The sequence below is a fragment of the Apis florea genome, unplaced genomic scaffold (assembly GCF_048593485.1).
Source record: "Apis florea isolate Af1SG1 unplaced genomic scaffold, ASM4859348v1 contig_2274_pilon, whole genome shotgun sequence".
Taxonomy (NCBI): domain Eukaryota; kingdom Metazoa; phylum Arthropoda; class Insecta; order Hymenoptera; family Apidae; genus Apis; species Apis florea.
Genome location: NW_028256550.1, coordinates 162,101 through 182,411, shown reverse-complemented (window position 1 = coordinate 182,411; position 20,311 = coordinate 162,101). Strand labels below are relative to the sequence as shown.

General features: G+C 16.0%; 1 protein-coding gene across 2 annotated transcripts in view; it reads left to right on the top strand.

Annotated features, from left to right (window-relative positions):
* The window catches only part of LOC100865439 (proton-coupled amino acid transporter 2), a 57,952-nt gene that overhangs the window by 9,925 nt on the left and 27,716 nt on the right, over positions 1-20,311 (top strand). For both annotated transcript variants that reach the window (XM_086902962.1, XM_086902961.1), the window contains exon 2: positions 19,837-19,913. In XM_086902962.1, the coding sequence (XP_086759088.1) occupies positions 19,837-19,913 (77 nt within the window). The remainder of the gene's footprint in view (positions 1-19,836; positions 19,914-20,311) is intronic.

The window sequence follows — 20,311 nt, the reverse complement described above, 5'->3', positions numbered from 1 at the left end:
TGATAATAACGAAAATAAAATTGTTTTATTTTAAAATCAAATTTTTTAAAAATAATTAAAATATATATGGAACTAGAAATAGAGATTTATTTTTATTTCTTAAATATTATAATATTATATTTTGAATATTTTGTATCTTTTTGTATGTTGTATATATTTCTAAAAATTTTTGTATATTTAAATTTTGTTATTTTTATATAAATGCATAAATATCTGCAATTTATTTACAAGTAAATAATAAATAAATAATTCTTAACCAACATTTTTGTATATCAACTTTTCTGTTTTAACCTTTAGAATCCTTCAATAGTTATATATTAATACTATATTCAATAGTTCTATTTGATAGTTTATATTATATTCTATTTAATAGTATTAAACATTCTGTTATAATCTCTATATATTTTATATAATTGCTCACAAAAATATTCTAACATTAATATATATTTAACAATCTATATCTTTGTTAACTATAAAAAAAATGAATTTAAACTTGTTTCTTTCGTTAAAGTATTGTGATATTTTACAAATATAAACAACTTATTCAATTATTTAAATAATTTGATATTATAAAATAATATTAAAAATTAAATAAAATCAGAATTATTTTTTTTGTACACAAAAGTATTTGAACACTTTAAAAATTTATAGTAATTTAATTTATAGTAAAATAATTAAAATAGCAATTTTTTATAAAAATTTGTTTTGATATTATTTTTGTAATACAATTTGAACAATTGTAAATAAAAAATTAAAAATTATTTTTTATTATATATAATAATATTTATTAATATATAATATATAATACTTTTTACTTATATATAATACTTTATTTTTATTTTAGATTAATTTGTTACTTTTTTTTTTTAGAATTTAAATTCTTGTTTTTTCTCAATTATTTATGTATAAAGATTTATGCAATTATATTCATTAATTTGTGATGTATCCGAATATTTTTATAAAAATAAAAATGCATTTTTTTTTTTGGTTTTTTCTATAATGCTTAAATACTAAATCATTTTATTTTTTTGGATTCTATATATAATATTGTAAAAATTATTATATATGATTTTATAATAAAATATATAGATAACAGAATAAAAAATTTATTAATTATTTTATATATACTCAGAATGAAAAATCAGTTGATTTACTGTTTGAGCATTATAAGATAAGTTAAAGGAAAATGTATTTTTAATTTATAAATGAATGATACATATTACAAATTAAAGTTATCAAACTAAATTAATGAATATTATATATAGTTGTATGAATATTTTAACGCAAATAATTGGACTAATCGAATGAATAAAAAACATGTATGTATATATTAAAAAAAATAAATTCGTTTAAAATAAAAATAAATTATATAATATATTTAAAATTATTTAAAAAATATATATATATATATATAATTAAAATAATTTTAATTAAGATAATTTTTAATGAAATTGTTCAAAAAATATATTATAGAATTAAGAAAACATAAAAACCAATTTTTATAAAAAATTACTATTTTAATTATTAATATTATTATTTTACTATAAAATAATTATATTATAAAATATTCAAATATTCTTATGACAGCAATTTAGTTTTTAATATTATATTATTATATTAAATTAAATCAAGTTAAATAAATTGTTTATATTTATATAGAGTACAATAAATATTCTACTGAAAAAAATTTAAATTTAAATTTAAATTTATTTTTTTTATAATTAAAAATATAAGTCTTTTAAATATTCATTAATGTTCGAATATTTTTGTAAACAACTATATATCTATTTATATATATAGATTTTTATTATTATTATAGTATTTATTATAATTTATAGATTGATATGAATGAATTATAAGTATCTTATATTATGAAAAATAAATTGCATTTATCAAAAATAAATTTCTTTACGATCTATCTCTATTTAATTATATAACATTTTTTTTATTTGAATATTATTTTTTGATTTTTTGAAGATATTTGAAATCTTTTTTCTGTGTCTGTTTCCTTGAATTTTTATAATAAAACATAATTAATAAATAAATTTGAATATTTGAATAAAGTTTTTCATATATTATAAAGTTTTTATTAATAGATAATTATATTACAATATTATATTATATATTTAATGAAATACTATATCATATATTTTCTACACATTCTATTAGTATTTTAACAAAAAATACAGATATTGTTAATTTTTTTTATAAATTATTCTGTAGATATTTTAAAAATTTATGCATATTATTTATTTGTCGAAATTTTCTAATTCAATAAATTGTCGAAATCAATAAATTATGTCGAATCAATAACTAATTATTATATATATATATATAATATTTTTATTGAAATAAATTATTGCATTTTTTATATCTACAATATCTTGTTGTAAATTAGATTTAAATGTATTGCGTAAAATATATAATAAATAATAAAAATAAATATATATAAATATAAATATATATATAATAAATATAATAAAAATATAATAACAATAACAATAACAATAACAATGACAATAATAATAATAATAAATAATAAATAATAATGATAAATATATAATAAATATATAATTAAATCATAATATATAAATAATGTATAAATACACAAAAAATATACATTATATATAATATTTACATATAATAAATCCAATCTACACGTACTAATCAATAAGAAATTTGAAATGATGAAATAAAATATAGATAATATTATATAGATTTTTCCAATTATATTATCAGTTATTAAACAATATAGGATAATTTATAAATGATGTATGTTTCGTATACATCGTGCCATTTTTGATTTTAAAACTTGCAATTGAATTATATAAATGTAAAAATAAAAACAAGTATAAAATTAAACAGAAACTTGTTAAAAAATATTAATAAGAAATTAATTAAAATCTAATATTTTTAATAAAATAAAAAATTATATTCAATATAAATATGTATTATTATGTGTATAAATCAAAAATATATAGATCAAGAATATAGATTAAATATAAATTAAATATAATATAGATCAAAAATATAGATAAAATAATTATGTTTATCTAACCAATTAATTTATTATTTTTTTAATAAAATGAAATCATAAATATTTATTATATAATTTATATTATTATAATTTAATAATAAAAATATATCTTAAATATATATTTATTTAATAAAAATAATTAATAAAAATATCAGAAAGAAATTAAAAATAATAGAATAAATTAATTATTTAAAAATGTATTTTATAAAACATAGATATAAAAAATTATAAAATTAAAATAAATGTATAAAAAATACATATATTTATAATATATATACATATATTATAGATATATATAATACATATTTATAATATATATACATACAAAATAATTATAAGATATCAATAATACTCATAAGACAGATTTTAAAAGCTAAAATAGATATAAAAGTTAATATATAAAAATGTCGAGATGTATTTATAAAATTATAAGCAAACTAAGATAGAATAAGAAGATAATGTGATAGAATGGAGATAGAGTGATACAGAGCGAATTCACCTCCACCGAAACAATAGTGAGAAACATTTTTTAATATTTTACATTTCATATCGATAAAAAAATCGTCAAATGTTTTTGTATACTAGTTTTGCATACTTGCATTTATATTTCTATTGTCAGAAACAAATGTTACTATTTTGTATAGGAAAGACTAAAAATCAAAGAAAAATAGAAAATTCATATTAACTCATGTTTTCGGAAATGTTCCTTTACGCTTTATTATCCAATGCAAAACGCATTATTGCCATTGTTATCAATACAATCATTTTATAAAAATATTTATTATTTATTAAAAAAATAGAATATTAATGAATGGATAAAAATAATCTATAGGTAAAAATTTCAATGTAATTAACAATCATACTACTGACAATATTATTGATTTATTATTGATTGATTATTGATTTATTATTGATTTTTTCGTGTAATTGACGCTTTGAAGTAAATATTCCAGACTTATATTTAACAAACATCTGAATTTTGAAATTATTTATTTGTTAATAAAACATTATACTTCAATATATTCATAAATTGCATGCTCCTAAATTTTTAATAATCTAATTTAATCAAATTTACATTTTTTTTATCATTAATAATAATAAATGCTTTTTTTGAATCATCATCATTAATAACTTGAAACAACTTGTGAAACAACTGATTTATGTATAGTGAATTTATTACTACTAATGATTTATGTATAGTGAAATATTACTAGTAATAAAACAAACAAAACAAAACAAAATTTTTAGGTTATGTTGTTTCAATATAGACAAAATGTTATATTTTGAAATATATAGCAACAAGAGATAAAAGAAAGTTCTTCGATGTTATAATTTTTATATAACTTAATATGAATTTAAACTATTTATAAGATTGAAATTGCTGATTAATTTTCTCCTTTTTATCAATTTTAATGATTTTAAAATGATTTTATGTAAAGAACATATTTTGAATAACTTTTTCATTTACATATTAATATATTAATTATCATATCAGTTATTGATTTTTGAGTTCGCAAAAGTTTTTCAGTATTATTATATTGAATTCTATACGCATATATATTAAAATACAATACGACCATCATTTTTCAATTGTTTGATAAATATGATATAACTAGTGAACAAATATTATCATATTTATATATAATATTAAATTATATATAATATATAATTTTATTATATATTATATAATATAATTATATATAATATTAAATATTAATATGATATATTATGCTCTTTTGATCCGTGGAATGAAAAAATACAATAATCATATTTAGTATTTATTATGGAATGATTCAACAGATGAATGATTCATATTATCACTATGTTATTAATTTTCATTATTATTGTTATTGATATTATTAGTTTTTTATAAGATATTTATATAGATACTGGGTATTTTAAATAAGATTATATATTTATTATTGATATAGAATATGATATTCTTTGTGGTAATTATCAGGAATCATTATCAATTTCGATAATTTTTGGATTGGTGAAATATTTTGAACAATTTTTTTCTTTGTATGTTACCATCGTTCAGCTTTAGTTTTCGAGATTAAAAAAAATTTCTATTGCTATTAAAAATTCTATTTTATTAAAAAAGATTGCTATTATATAAAATTTCCCTTATATATATGATTATAGTTATATATATGTACAGTTATCATTTATTCTCTCTTAATTTAGGTGTATATATATTTGCGGCAGCAAATAATTAAGACGTATAATGAACCAGTAAAAAAATCTATTTTTTCATAAAATGTAAAAAGGTTAAAATGTTTCAAATTCAACATTGAATTCAACGATTTTTGGATTTTTGGATTTTTGGAATTCTCGAATTCGATATTAGATCTGAAAGATCTTAAATTATCATAATTCATAAGAAAATTAATTTTTTAATCAGTCCTGTTATATTCTTGATATTGTTTACTGAAATATGTTTATAGAAATAACAATATATAAATAACAATCATATGCTTATGCACATGCAGCCTCGGATATATATATATATATATATATATATATATATATATATATATATATATATATATATATATATATATATATGTATATATTTTTAGGAGACATTTTAACTTGATATTTCAATTTTCGTTTTTAGTTTAGGAGATCTTTTAAATTAAAATTTAAAAAATGAATTTTAAATTTATTATATCAAAGAACAACATAAACAATAGAATATTATTTTGCATATTCTTTGTCTTCCATATGATAAATATTACAAATTTCAAATTAAAATATTCTCTTAAAAAATTATTTTTGTAGTAGAATAGTTTTATTAATAATTTTTTTAAAAATAGTTTTAAAAAATATTAAATTGTATCAATTATATAAAAAATATGTGATTCTATTTAAAAATTAATGTTATTTAATGATTGCCATATTTGATATACATCTACAAAAAAACTAATAACTTAAAAATATGAAATTATACATACAATTGATTATTTCAAATAAATTTTAGTGTAATGTACGTATAATGTACGTATGTAACTCATTATTTAACAAAAAATCTTAAATAACAAAAACTTATCTCAAATAAGTTTTAGTAAATTCTAGAATATTAATATATTTTTCTTTTTCATATTACTATTACATATTAGATTTTTTTTTTATTCACTATTCACATTAATTTCTTTGAATAAAATTATTTCGATTATCACTTATTATTGTACAATTTAACGAAAATTATTTAATTAAAACTTTATTTTAAACAAATATTTAAATATATATTATTTCATCAAATTCTGAACTCATTTCGCGACATGACAATGTATTACTATAGCATTGCTAACAATTAAATGCTGAGCGTTAGAAAAAAAAACTTGATAGAAAGAAAAAATGAGATAATAATATTCGAAATCGAATGTTATGTTTGTGTGTTTTAAGTAATAAGAATATGAAAGCCTAGATCAATTTTTCCCATTGCTAAAATAGTATTGCTTTGTTCTAGACTTAGTTCGTTCGTGTAACGTTCATGTGTAACGTATATTAGAAATAAAAGTATTAAAAAAAAAAATTAATGAATTTGAAATATTCATTTAAGCATACATAAAAAAGCAATTGCGATATGTATGCATTTTTTATGGATATGTGACATTAATATGTAATATTCATTCATATTATTAATAAGTGATATCCAAATCGACTATTATTTCTCTCTGCATAAGAATGAAAAATAAAATGCAAGTGAAATAAAGATAAATAATTGTCAGTGATTTGATTGGATAATTTAATAATCTGAAATTCAAATTATATATATTCAAGTATCATTAGTATTTCTTGTACATGTGAAAATGATTAAAAAAACAATTGTGGATATAAAAACACATTAAATTTTAACATTTAACTTTTTAATTTTGAAATTTTATAAAAGAGTATTTTGATTTACTTCTATAGATTTTGATAAATATAGTAGATTAAATAAAATACAAAATACGATTCATCTATGATTTTAAATGAAATATTGTGCAATCATCATATAATTCCAAGTATTGTGGAATTTGCTATAATTTGTCTGAAGTAAGTTTCTGTTAAATAACTAATTATATAAATTTCAATTTGCATAATTAAAATTTTTTTTTTAATTGATATAAAAATGTTGCAGTTGTAGTTACTTTATACAATATTTATGTACATTATATATTATTTTATATTGAAATTCATTTAAAATTAATCATTTAAAATTAATCAATGGTATATAAAAAAATATTAGTATATTTACTTTCATCAAGGGGCTCCATTACGCAAGTAACATTGCAATACGGTATTGTCGCGCATCCAGCTGAGCGTTCTCGCTCTTTTACCGTCTTGCTTTATCTAATACAAATTTAAAGTGCTTATAAACTTCTTAATGAAACTTTTTTGGACATATGTGTATATGAACCTTTTATCATTTTGATATCTAGAATCTACTCAAAAGTATCCCACATTTTTATAAATATATATATATATATATATATAGATATTTTATATACATATATTAGATATATAACATTAAATTAAAGTAATTATAAAATTTATTATAATGTTATATATAATATAGTGGTTAAATTTATTTGAAAATAATGTATTATATCGAGTACTCAACGAAACGTTAATTAAGAATACATATTGGGCGTGTATCAAAAACAGGAATTGACCAATGTTGGATCAATAGGATGGCTAATTCTAGCCAAGACGATGTTTCGTCGGCTTATGCGACGTTTTACTTTCTGAGATACATATAGTGCAAATGTGAATTCCTAAACTTTAACGGGGCGCCACGTTATTAAATCTATCCTTAGTAATCGTTTGGAACGGAAGTTCGATGCAAGAAATATCTGGCATTGGTTATTTTCGTATTATTTGTATACGTTTATTCTAATATATAGAGATGAGTTATTTAAAAAAAGACTTTATATTACTATTGATTTTATGCAATATATTGTGACAGTAAAAATAAATTTAAAATAAACGTGTCATTTTTTAATGCTCAATAACACTATATGATTTATAAGTTACATATTTTATTTATTTTATAATATAAATATGACAAGATGATTCGTAGATCTACAAGGCCAAATTATTATATGTAGATATGATACTAGGTTTATCTGAAATCAATCAATTAAATCCGAAATTAAGTTATTTCTGCATAATGTGTATCTATTTGTTTTTAAAGTTTTAGTTATATTTAATAATTAATAACAGTATATTTGTATTTTATTTTATTGTATTTTTTATTATTATATTATGTCATTATATTGTTAACGAATAACTTACTTATTATAATTATTAATTTTTTATTTTTATTGTTTTTCTTTAAGAAAAAAATAAATAAATTAATGAAAAGCATAAAGATTTTTTTTTAAATTAAAAAATTTCATATGTCATATTTTATATATTTTACGTAAAATCAATTCTTCCTATATATATATCTGAATGTTATAATTTATATTAAAAAAAAAAATAAAAATAAAAAAAATTTTTTAATCAAATAAAAAGTTTTATCAGAAAACCTTATAAATAATAATATAAGAATTGTTAATATATAAAAAATATATATATAATATATAATAAATAGAAAATCATCGAAATCTATGAAAATTATACTTGAGGAATTATACTTAACTAATGATTAACATTTAGAAATTATATTTGTAGCAATTATATTGCCGAAAGTCAGTTACAATTTTTTACAAAATTGAAATTGTTTACTTTTTAAATATTTCTGTTTATCTAATTTAAATTTAATTAAACTATTTTGATTAATGTAACTGATATGATAAAGCTAATAAAATATATAATAAATAAATTAAAATGAAATATATAATAAATAAATCAATCATAATAAATTAAGAATTATTTATTATAATATTCATATATTTTATAATTATATTATACAAATAAATAAATATATATATATATATTCATAAATTTTATATAATATTCATCGTAATTTTATCAAACATTTTATTGTATTAAGAATTAAAATAATAATTCGTTTAAAAATAATAATATCTTAATATCTTTTTGTTATCGTAATATTACTATGAATCAAAAAATGAATATAAGATATAATTCATAATATACTATTTAACTATTTTATTTTCTTTTCGCATTTAGCAAGTACTTTTTTATAATAATATTTATAATAATAAAAAATGTATAAAATATAATATATAAAAAAATATAAATATATATAATAAAAAAAATAATATAATATTATATTTTAAGTAAGAATTTATATATACTTAAAAAATATATCTTTTTTCTGAAAAAAACAATTGAAAGTAAAGAGTCTATATGAAAAATTGAGTGGAAAACATAGATTTTTTCGTATAAAATTGTTTTTGAAAAAAGATGCCTTCAAATATTTCATCATATTTATACGACACACGTGCACTTAATTACATATATCTTATCTTAATGAATTTTGCCATATCTTTATTTATATTCGTATATATTTTGCGAAAATGTTTTTCATTCTGTTTAATATATATATATAATATATAATTATATATTATTTTAAAATATATTACATAATATATATATCATATTATATTATATTATATTATATTATATTATATTATATTATATTATATTAAATAATATAATATTATATTATAATATAATACAATGTAGTTATATTTTTTTTACTTTGTAAGTATGTTTTGATATCTTAAAAATTTTTAATTTCTTTTAATTACATGCTAGTTTTAATTACATGAAATTTGCATTCTTTTGAAACATTCTTAATTGAAATTTAATTTGACTTTGTACCAAATAAAATACAAATGTATTTATATGTTTGAAATATTTAAATTTTTTTGAAAATCAAAATTTTATAAATAAATATATGAATAAATCTTATTCTAGTTTTGATTAATTTTTTCATATATAATTATATTTTAGGATTATATATAATCTAATTATAATAATATATAATCTAATTAATATATTATCTAATTGTTGAATAATGATTATTTAACTAATTAGAAAACATGTTTTTGGACAATTTTAAGTATTTATTTCTCTACTTTATTAAATGCGAAAATATAATGTATACATACAAATTGCTAATATATATTTGTAAAACATTTTTGGAAAATTGATTTTAGAGATTAAAAAGATACAAAATACGAAAATGTCAGTTGAATATTTATCTTTTTTTGTATATCAAATTTTGTGTTTCTTTTATTCTTTAAAATCGACGTCTCTCTAATAGTATTCTATAAATACTTTAAATACTTTATATATATATACTTTATATTATATATATATATATAATATAAGATGAAATATCAGATGAATTGAGAAATTAAAATAGCAATGATAATGAGAATTTAGAATGATAATTTATTAGCAAAATTACTTAATTAATCTAATCAATCTCATGTAATAAATAAGTTATCGTAGATTATACTCTGAGCACATGATGTATATATGTAATAGGCTTTGTTACTTCGTAGAAGATCTTAAACTTAATCCCTTGCAGATACGGAAATCCTATAATATTTCAAAAATTATTATATTTCAGAAAAAAAAAATTCATTTTTAAAGAAGATTGATTAATACGACGTTGAATTATTTTTTATTGGCATTCGATTTCGTAGTTTTCGATTTAAAGATTATTTTATATTATTTTATATAAGTATCTTTTATTTATTTCGTTTCATTTATTCTAATCATCGAGAGATAATATCTAATAAAAGTTAATAGTCTGGCAATCTACTATTATTTACAAGTCATCATCAAAATACGCTTATCATTAATTATAATATATCTTTGATAATAGTAATAATAATAATAATTCGATTTAACAAAACTGTTGATAAAATGTTGAAATTGTTGAAATTTATTATCATTATTATAAAACGCTATTTATTACTATTATAAAACATTCATATCATCGATTTTTTTTTTATATTATGAAAATCTCTCTTTCAAATGGTAATATTTGTTTTGAGGTAACAATAAAGTTTAGCAAAACGGCGTTCGAAGATTCAGATAAGGATTTTTAAAAATTTTGCATCGATATTTTTAAAAAATTCGTCAATATTTAAATTAGAATAATTGTAAAATTATTAATAAGTATTTTCTTAATAGAGTAATATAATTAATTTAAATCGATTTACAAATAAAAATAAGAGGACATATATTATTGTAATATATTGTAATATTGAATTGTAATATATTCTATTTTTTTTCTTTTTAAATATTCTTTCATTTATCAAAGTAAGATTATTAATTATGTATAAATGTATATATATATATATATATATGTGTGTGTGTGTGTGAATACTATTCGATATTTAATATATAATTGTATAATTTGAGTAATGTTTTTATTGTTATAAAGAATTATAATCAGCATTATTAAATTATATATATATATATATTATATTAAAGAATAAAATTTTATGTGATTATTATTATTCAATATTAAAATTTAGATTTTTTATATACAATAATTTGAATTAATATTCGAACATTACTTTTATTATTATTATTAAAGATTATTGTAAGGAATTATTATTCTATATATTTGTTTATTATAATTTATTTAAATTATTGATTGTCTTTTAATATATTAGCATGTAAAATTAAAAGAGCACTTAATTTTTACCGAAAATGTGCCAATATTTAAATAGTTATATCTCTGTAATAAATTGTATAAAAATCGTACAATAATAATTTTGGACTCATTTTAAAGTGAAAATTTCTATTTTCAAAAATAAAAATCATTAAGTATTTTTTCTCAAGGATCCTATTTTATATATTTATTAGATGGAAAAATGTTTCTTTTCCCGAAAATTTCTTAAATTCAAACAATTCTACGGACATTGAAAAATTTTTTCAAAGATTAAAATTATCAACTATGAGATTTAAAGATTAAAATGTTCTCTTTACAACAGCTTTTTAAAACTTGACTTTTTTCGCCATTTTATTGGACTTTGAATAAAATGTATTATTGACATCAGAATAATTCAAAGTATACAACCTGAAGATTATACGATCGGATTTGTATTTTATATGTAGTGGATAAGTTTAGCGTATTTCGAATATGTATGATTAATATACATATATATATACAATCAATATATACGATTTTGGTGTATGAATGATTAAATGTTTAAAAGTATTATGATTATTTGTCTTATAAATTTACATTAAAGTTCATATTAGTAAATCATTAAAAAGAATAATCATTAAAAAAATTTTCAATTTGTAAATTTGTAAATTATAAATAAATTTGTAAAAAAAATTTTATTTGTAAAATTGTTTGAATTCGAAAAATTTTTTGAGAAAAAAATATTTTTATCTTTTTCATTTTTTACGATACAAAAATATATTTAAGAAGAATTATTTAATGTTTCTATCTAATGTTTTTATCTGAAAATAGAAACTTTATTTTTCAAAATAAAACATTATTTCGTATGGTTCTTTACGGAGATATAACAATTTCAATATCGACAAATTTTGAGTAAAAATCGAGCATTTTTTTAATTTTATTTGCTAGTCTATATTAAAGTACTCATTGTAATTAGTAGAAATATACATTTTATTTATTTTTGAATAATAGACCATAAATGAAATAATTGTGAAATTTAACATCGAAAAATACAATATTTAAATACAAATTGTTTATAAAATTTAAGTATTGTATTTAATATATTTTTTTTTTTGTGTTTTAAGCAATTTAATATATGCGATTTAATTTATTTTTTTTTGTTGATAATATATATTATATTTTTTTCTTATTTTTGAATTTATATTTTATATTATCATTTTTGTTTAACATGTATTATTATTTTTTACATATTCAATAGTTTAGGTTATAAATTTGTTCAAAATAAAAATAAAACATAAAGTTTATTATCAATCAAAAATAATTTTTAATAGATTAAAACTATTTACATTTTAAATTAAAGTAAGTGTTTAAATTGTTAAACTGTTACAAAAGGAATGAATTAATAATAAAGTAATGATTATAATGAATGAAGTAATAATTACTATTAATTTTTATAAAATATATTTTTTATATTTTTTTATCATTTTATATTATCATTTTATATTTTATATTATTATTTTTTATATTTTTTTGATTTATACTAAAAAATTAATATAAATTTGTTATATATATTGGAATATTTTTTTGAATATTAGATTTTGTTATTATTTCATTTATCTTTTATTATGCAAAATCTTATGTGCATTAAATAAATAAAATTTATATTACGGTACTTTAATGTATTAAAAAGCAATTAATTTAATTAAATTATATTAATAATGTATTAAAAAACAATAATATATAGAGCAATAATTTTTTGCAAATTATGACGTTTAAATATTAATTCAATTGATTATTTTGACTGTATTTTTTTTTTTTTCATATTTTTAATAATTTTCCTTTTCTTTTATTTCTTTTCTTGTAGAATATATAATATTTTTTTATTTTCAATATATTCAAGAATGAAAAGATTTTTATATTACATTTTAATGATTAATAAATGATAATGTTTATATAAAATATATGATAATTGTTATAAAAATATATAATTAATACCCATATTTTTATTCAGAGCTTCTTAAAATACATATCATCATATTATCAAATTATATAGCTTAATATCAACTGATAATCAAAATTTTTTTCTCTCGGTAACATCTGGTATCATATATATAATATATATAATTGATAATTTTCTCATTATAAAATTTTTGACTTTGCATAAGATTAGTCTTTAAAAAATTCATTTGTTACGTTTCTTTTTTCAATGCCAGAAGTTGTCAGATTTTAATAAATACAAGTACAATAATAAATAAGTACAATGGATTTTTATTATTAAATTTATAAAAAAAATAAATTATAAAATTTAAGTATCTTATCATAAAATATTATTTTTTTTTTTCTGTCGAAATGTCAATAGAAAAATAAAATAATGCATAGTAATTGGTAATTTTCTTATTCTTAAATACTTATTCGTAATTCTTATAAATAATAATTTATAAAAAATATAATATAATAATTCTAAAAATAAATAATAATTATAAATATAATATATATTTATATTTATAAGAATATATGCAGAACTTATAAAAATAAATTTTGGTTTTGAATGCATTTTAGTCTTGAATACTAATTAACATTTTGTACATTTGTATTTTTTCCATTCTATCTGATAAATGGATTCTTAAAGATTTATAGTTTATTAATAACTAGATTTACTTCATAACAGTTATATTTTAAAAAAATTATAAATAAAAAATTTTATCAATAGAAATTTAAGAATATCAACATTAATTTGCATGTAAATTGAAAAATTCTTTAAAATAATTTTTAATTAAATCTAAAAAAATTTTAATATAGTATAAATATAATAATAAATATAATATCTAATAGAATTATTGTATTCTTATGATACAATATTTGTAGACAATTGCTCACATATAAAATTCGAGCAAGCTACTTAAAATTAATTCTATATTCATATCTTAAATTATCATGAACAAGATATTTAATAAAATTTATTTATCCTTTAAAAATTAAAAATAAATATACATTATGAATATCTATATCTGATATCAGAAGTTTTAAAAATTTTTTTTATAAAACAATATTTATTTTATTAATTATTGTATATTTATGACATTTGTTTTAAAATTCTTATTTTATTTCATTTTCTTAATTTGTTTAAATTAATTTATCGACAATATACAATTTACATGCATTTTCAAACAACATTATTGTTATCTAACAGTGAGTTATGCGGATTATTTACGAACAATGTCTATCAATATAAATTGACATTTAAACTATAATAAAAAATAGAATTAGTTTTTAAAAATAATTATTCAATTATTCATATTTAAAAATTATATGATAGAAATTCATCTATTATTTATCTACTATCATATTTCAATAAGACAATCAAGTTTTTCATTATACTATAAAAATATTAAACTAACAATCCTTAACCTGCAACTTATATTTTCTTATATATTTTTCAATAGTTTAACAGAATAAATTAACAATATGAATTTATTTTTCAATTTTTTTAATAATTTGATATTTTTTTAAATAAATATTCAAGAAAACTGTGAAATTTAAAAATTAGAATGATTAATAAAATAAAATATATTGTGTTAATTCCGTGAACTTTATTTATTAGATAAATTATTCATGATTGAAATTACAACTCTATTATACGACATATACGACAAATAATATACACAAATCATATTTGAATTTGAAAAATTTAATCAAATAAGAGAATAAAAGCACGTAAATCATTTATCGATGTCTATTTGTCGATGTCGTAACTGAACAATTAAAAATTGATGTAATACTTTTAGTATATTTTTGATATTTAAGAAAAAAGAAAAATATTAATATTATATTTATTTGATATTGCATAAAAATTATTTATATACATATATATATACATTTCGCCAGGCTTGGCATTAATTTAAGATATTTTAAGCTTTTGAGATATCATAATCTATAAAGAAATATATTTTCAACCAATTTATCCGTTAAACATTTTGAATATGTCTATCGCTGCGATATATTTGTAGAAATAATAGATAAGTTACAATTATATGTAAATACACATAAGAGAAATTATATGTATTATAGTAATAATTATAGTATATTATTTTAGAATTAAAATTATAGTGATAATCTTTTTCGAAAATTAAAAGTAATAATTATATTGGAAAAAATTGTTTTTACAATGTTTAAAATATTGATTTCTATAATAATAATAAATCCAAAAATCATTAAAATTGATAAGAAAATACTTTTTTTATAATTATTTTATTTTTGTGTATTTATTTTTTTAATTACTCACAATATTATGCTATTAATATTTGAATAACTTATCACAATGATGGATTTCATATTTTTTATTTTATTTGAAAACATGAAAATGTTTTTGGCACAATTAATATTATATTTTATTGAGATAGAAGTATAATTATATATTTTGAATCATAGAAATATAATTACATAATCTAATTTATTTTCATGACATCATTTTAAATACAATTATATGTGAATCATATTTATATTATATATTTATGTTATATTATTATATTATTTTATTAGATATTATATTTTAATATATTATTATACATATTTAGATATTATAAATTAATAACTCCAGTATTAAAATTTCGTTAGTGAATTTTCAAACAAATATATTATATTCAGTATTTATTATTATTATAATTTATTATTATATTTCTATTATTTTAATTTGTTAAGCTATAAAAAATTTAAGCATTTGTTAAATATTAATCATATTACAAATTCTACTCATACTTCACTATTCATATATGAATCATTGAGAATCAATGGAAAAATTTATTTATTATTGTTGCATATATTATTAACACGTGGTTTGTACATATTATATATGACTCTACTTTTGTATCAACTATTCCCGATTTAATGTATAAACTACGAAGTTCAATTTAATCACACGGTTATTATATAAATAATTATAAGTTAATTAACATATAATTTCTTGCTTTAGCTCTCTACAATTGCCATATTTCCTGATCATTTATTTTGTGGTGAAATCTTTGCGATAATATTACTCAACTGATATATGTATGAACTTTAATATTATATTATGAATTCTTTTTTTATCTTTTTAGAAATATGTTTTTACTTTTGAATATATATACTTCGATTTAAAAAACTTAATTAATTTGTTTACAATCAGTTTTTGATAATTTAGAATTAAATGTTTGGTATCATAAATAAAATAGAGAAAATTAATATTTTAGTAGATTTAATAATGTTCTAATTCAAGATTAAATGAAAAACAGTTAGAAAACAAAATAAAAAATAATTTATTATATAAACTTAAAAAAATTATAAAATTGATTTTTTTATTAAAATATTTTTATTTAATAGGATTAAGTCATTTGAAAATTCTTTGAAATTCAGAAAATTTCAAATTCTGAAACTTTTTGTTATTTTTATGATTCAGAAGTATTTTTATGATTTAAAATCTCAAAATTCTTATAGAATAACATACATAAATAATTTACAAAAATGTTGTTATCATATAAATTTATTCTTATTTATTTAATAATAATTTAATTAAGTTTGTATTTAGAATAATTTTAATTTTTTGAAAGTTAAAAAAATGATTATTATTGATTGATTACAAACTTAAACTTTAAGAATTTTAAAAATCAAAATTTATTAAAATTTTAATTTTTGATAAATATTATAAATAAGTTCTATTAGAAAAAAAAAAAATGAACATTGAATATTCCAAAGTTTGAATTTTTAAGAATTTCAAGATCTTGATTGATTTGAGTTTCATGAAAAATTAAATTTCAATTATTTTTAATTTTTGAATATTAAAATATAAATATTTATATATATTTTATTATATATATATATATATTTTTATAAATATTAAAAAATTCATGTTTTTTTAACATCACAAAAGTTTCTTATATATTTTTTAAAATCAAAAAATTTATTATAAGAAAAAAGTTTATGATTGGATAAAGATAAAATCTAATTTTTTTCTTTCTTTTTTCATGATAATTATTTTAATTTTCTGTGATATCCATAATTATGGAAAGTATATTAATATTATTTAAATATATTAAATATATATTATTTAAATACAAAAATTAAATATTTGATTCAATATTTTTATATTTAAAAAAATCATAAGAAATCTGAATCGAAAGGATAAAAATCGTTACGTTATTCATTAATTACATACTTGTTTGCAGTAATAAAACTTATTAATGAAGTTAAGAATAGTATTGGAAAAAACCAAAGGAAGCCGGAGAACAGATGTTCGATCATGTTTTCATGGGAAATTATATTGCTTGATCAATATCTTACATTGAACTACGAGTGACCTTAGCTTAATCGGCTTGTTGAAGAAAACATGTGAACTACAATCAACAAATTTGTCTTTTTATCTCAAATGTGAAATAAAAAAACTGAAATTTCCATTAATAAGAACTTGAAATATAAATAAATTATATAAAAATTAATATAATAATTATAAAAAGTTTTTGAAGACTTGATGAAAATTTTTAAAGAAATATATTAAAAAACAAAACATGTGAAGACATTTTACTATCAGAAATAAGAAAAAATTTAATTTAAATATATTTGATGATTAAAAATTAATAATATTGCAAAAATTACAAACAAATAAAGCCCATTTAATACAGATAATTGAAAAAAGTTTAAATAATTTAATTACTATTTCCTAATGATTTATCACAAATAATAAAGAAAATAAAAATAAAGAAAACCTTATTAAATATTAAAAAGAAGAATATTAAAATTGTACATTGAATTTATATCTTTTCATAATTTAAAATGCAATTTTAAAAGAATATTCTTCTTTTTTTTAGATTTATGAAAAAAATTTTTGTTCTTTTTCTTGTATATATTATTAGAGAAATATGTAAAACATTTTTAATCTTTCTTTCTTTTTTATGAAAATTGTAAAAATAAAAATGAATTTATAATTATTTACAGTATATGTAATATTCACTGTATATTATATATTATTATTATATATATATTATATATATATTATATATGTAAATTATAAATTTTATTAATTATTATAAATTATAAATTTTTTAATTTTTAAAAATTTTAAATTATTAATAATTATACATATTTTTTTTAAAAATAAGAAGTTGAGCATTATATGCAAATCAACAATATATATGTTTTATTATAATATTTTCATCGTTAAAAATATATTTATGAAATTTTTGTAATGAAATAAGAGGCTAAAAATTTTTTATTTAGACTTTGTGTTTTAAAATAACAAACAACATTTGTATAACACATGATAATTTTGACAACGATTCTTCTATAAATTTTAAATATTTATTATATCATTAATATACATTGTAATAACTTATAATTAACACAATGAAATTGTATAATTTTGAAAATTTTAATTAATTATTATATTATATTATTATTATCTATTTCTAAAAATATTATCCGTTTTATTCATAATCAAACAATAATAAGTTATAATTTCCTTTATTTTCTAAATAAAAAATTTCCTAATTTTTATAAATAAAAAAATATGTTAATGATTCTATATTGAATTTGACACAACATTATTTTATAACGTATTATTTGGAAAATATGTAGTATCTAATAACATACTAACTTCTTTAATAAAAATTCTTATAATTTAAAAAATTTTTTAACAATTAATAATAATTTTCTATATAATAAAATTAAATGTTCAATATATGATTACATGATATTTTAAAATTTGCTTCTTGATATAGTCATATGTAAAAGATTGATTCTTCTTTAATAAATTAAATTATTTGTTAAATTATTTTTATAAATAAAAATATATATTTTATAATTATATTTAATATATTTATATTTATTATATTTTAATATATATATATATTTAAAATAAAACATAATATCAATTTACATAATAAATGAATATAAAAATAATAATAAAATATAATATAATAATAAAATATATTATTATTTATCAAATTATACTTAATTATCAAATATATTATAAATGTTATTAATATATATTTATTTATCAAATTATATTATTATTTGATAAATAAAATTTATTTTACTAATTTTTTATTAGAATTAAAAATTGTATGTTTACACATAATAGATTAAGTTTCATTTGGATTTACAGTGAAAATGTTAATTATAGTTGATCAATGCAATTTTTACAATTAATATTACATATTTTGAGATATTTACAAGATATTTTTGATTATATTTACAGATGGAAATGCATAAAAATCCCAATGCAAAAAGAAATTCTTTGCGTGGCGATGTGATGACACTAAAAGAACCTCACAGGTGAGTAAATAAATATTTGTTTTATAATAATGTGTAACAATAATTAATCTAATTTTATTCAAATATCTAATCATCTAGAATGTCATATCTTTTAAATAGATAAATGTCAACATTTAAATATGTCAACATAAATGTCAACATCTTTTAAATAAATCATGTTACAAAAATAATGTAATATTGAATTCTTTATATATATTTATAAAACCATATATCTGCAGTTTATACTTTTCAACACGAATCAGTTTGATAATTTATTATATTGTATTTTTACGTAATCACAGATTGTTCTATAATATCACTATAATTACATAAAAAATTAGTTTGTTTATTTATATACTCATTTAATGTGACCCGATTTTTTTTTACTATGAAATTATTCAAAATATATATAGTATATT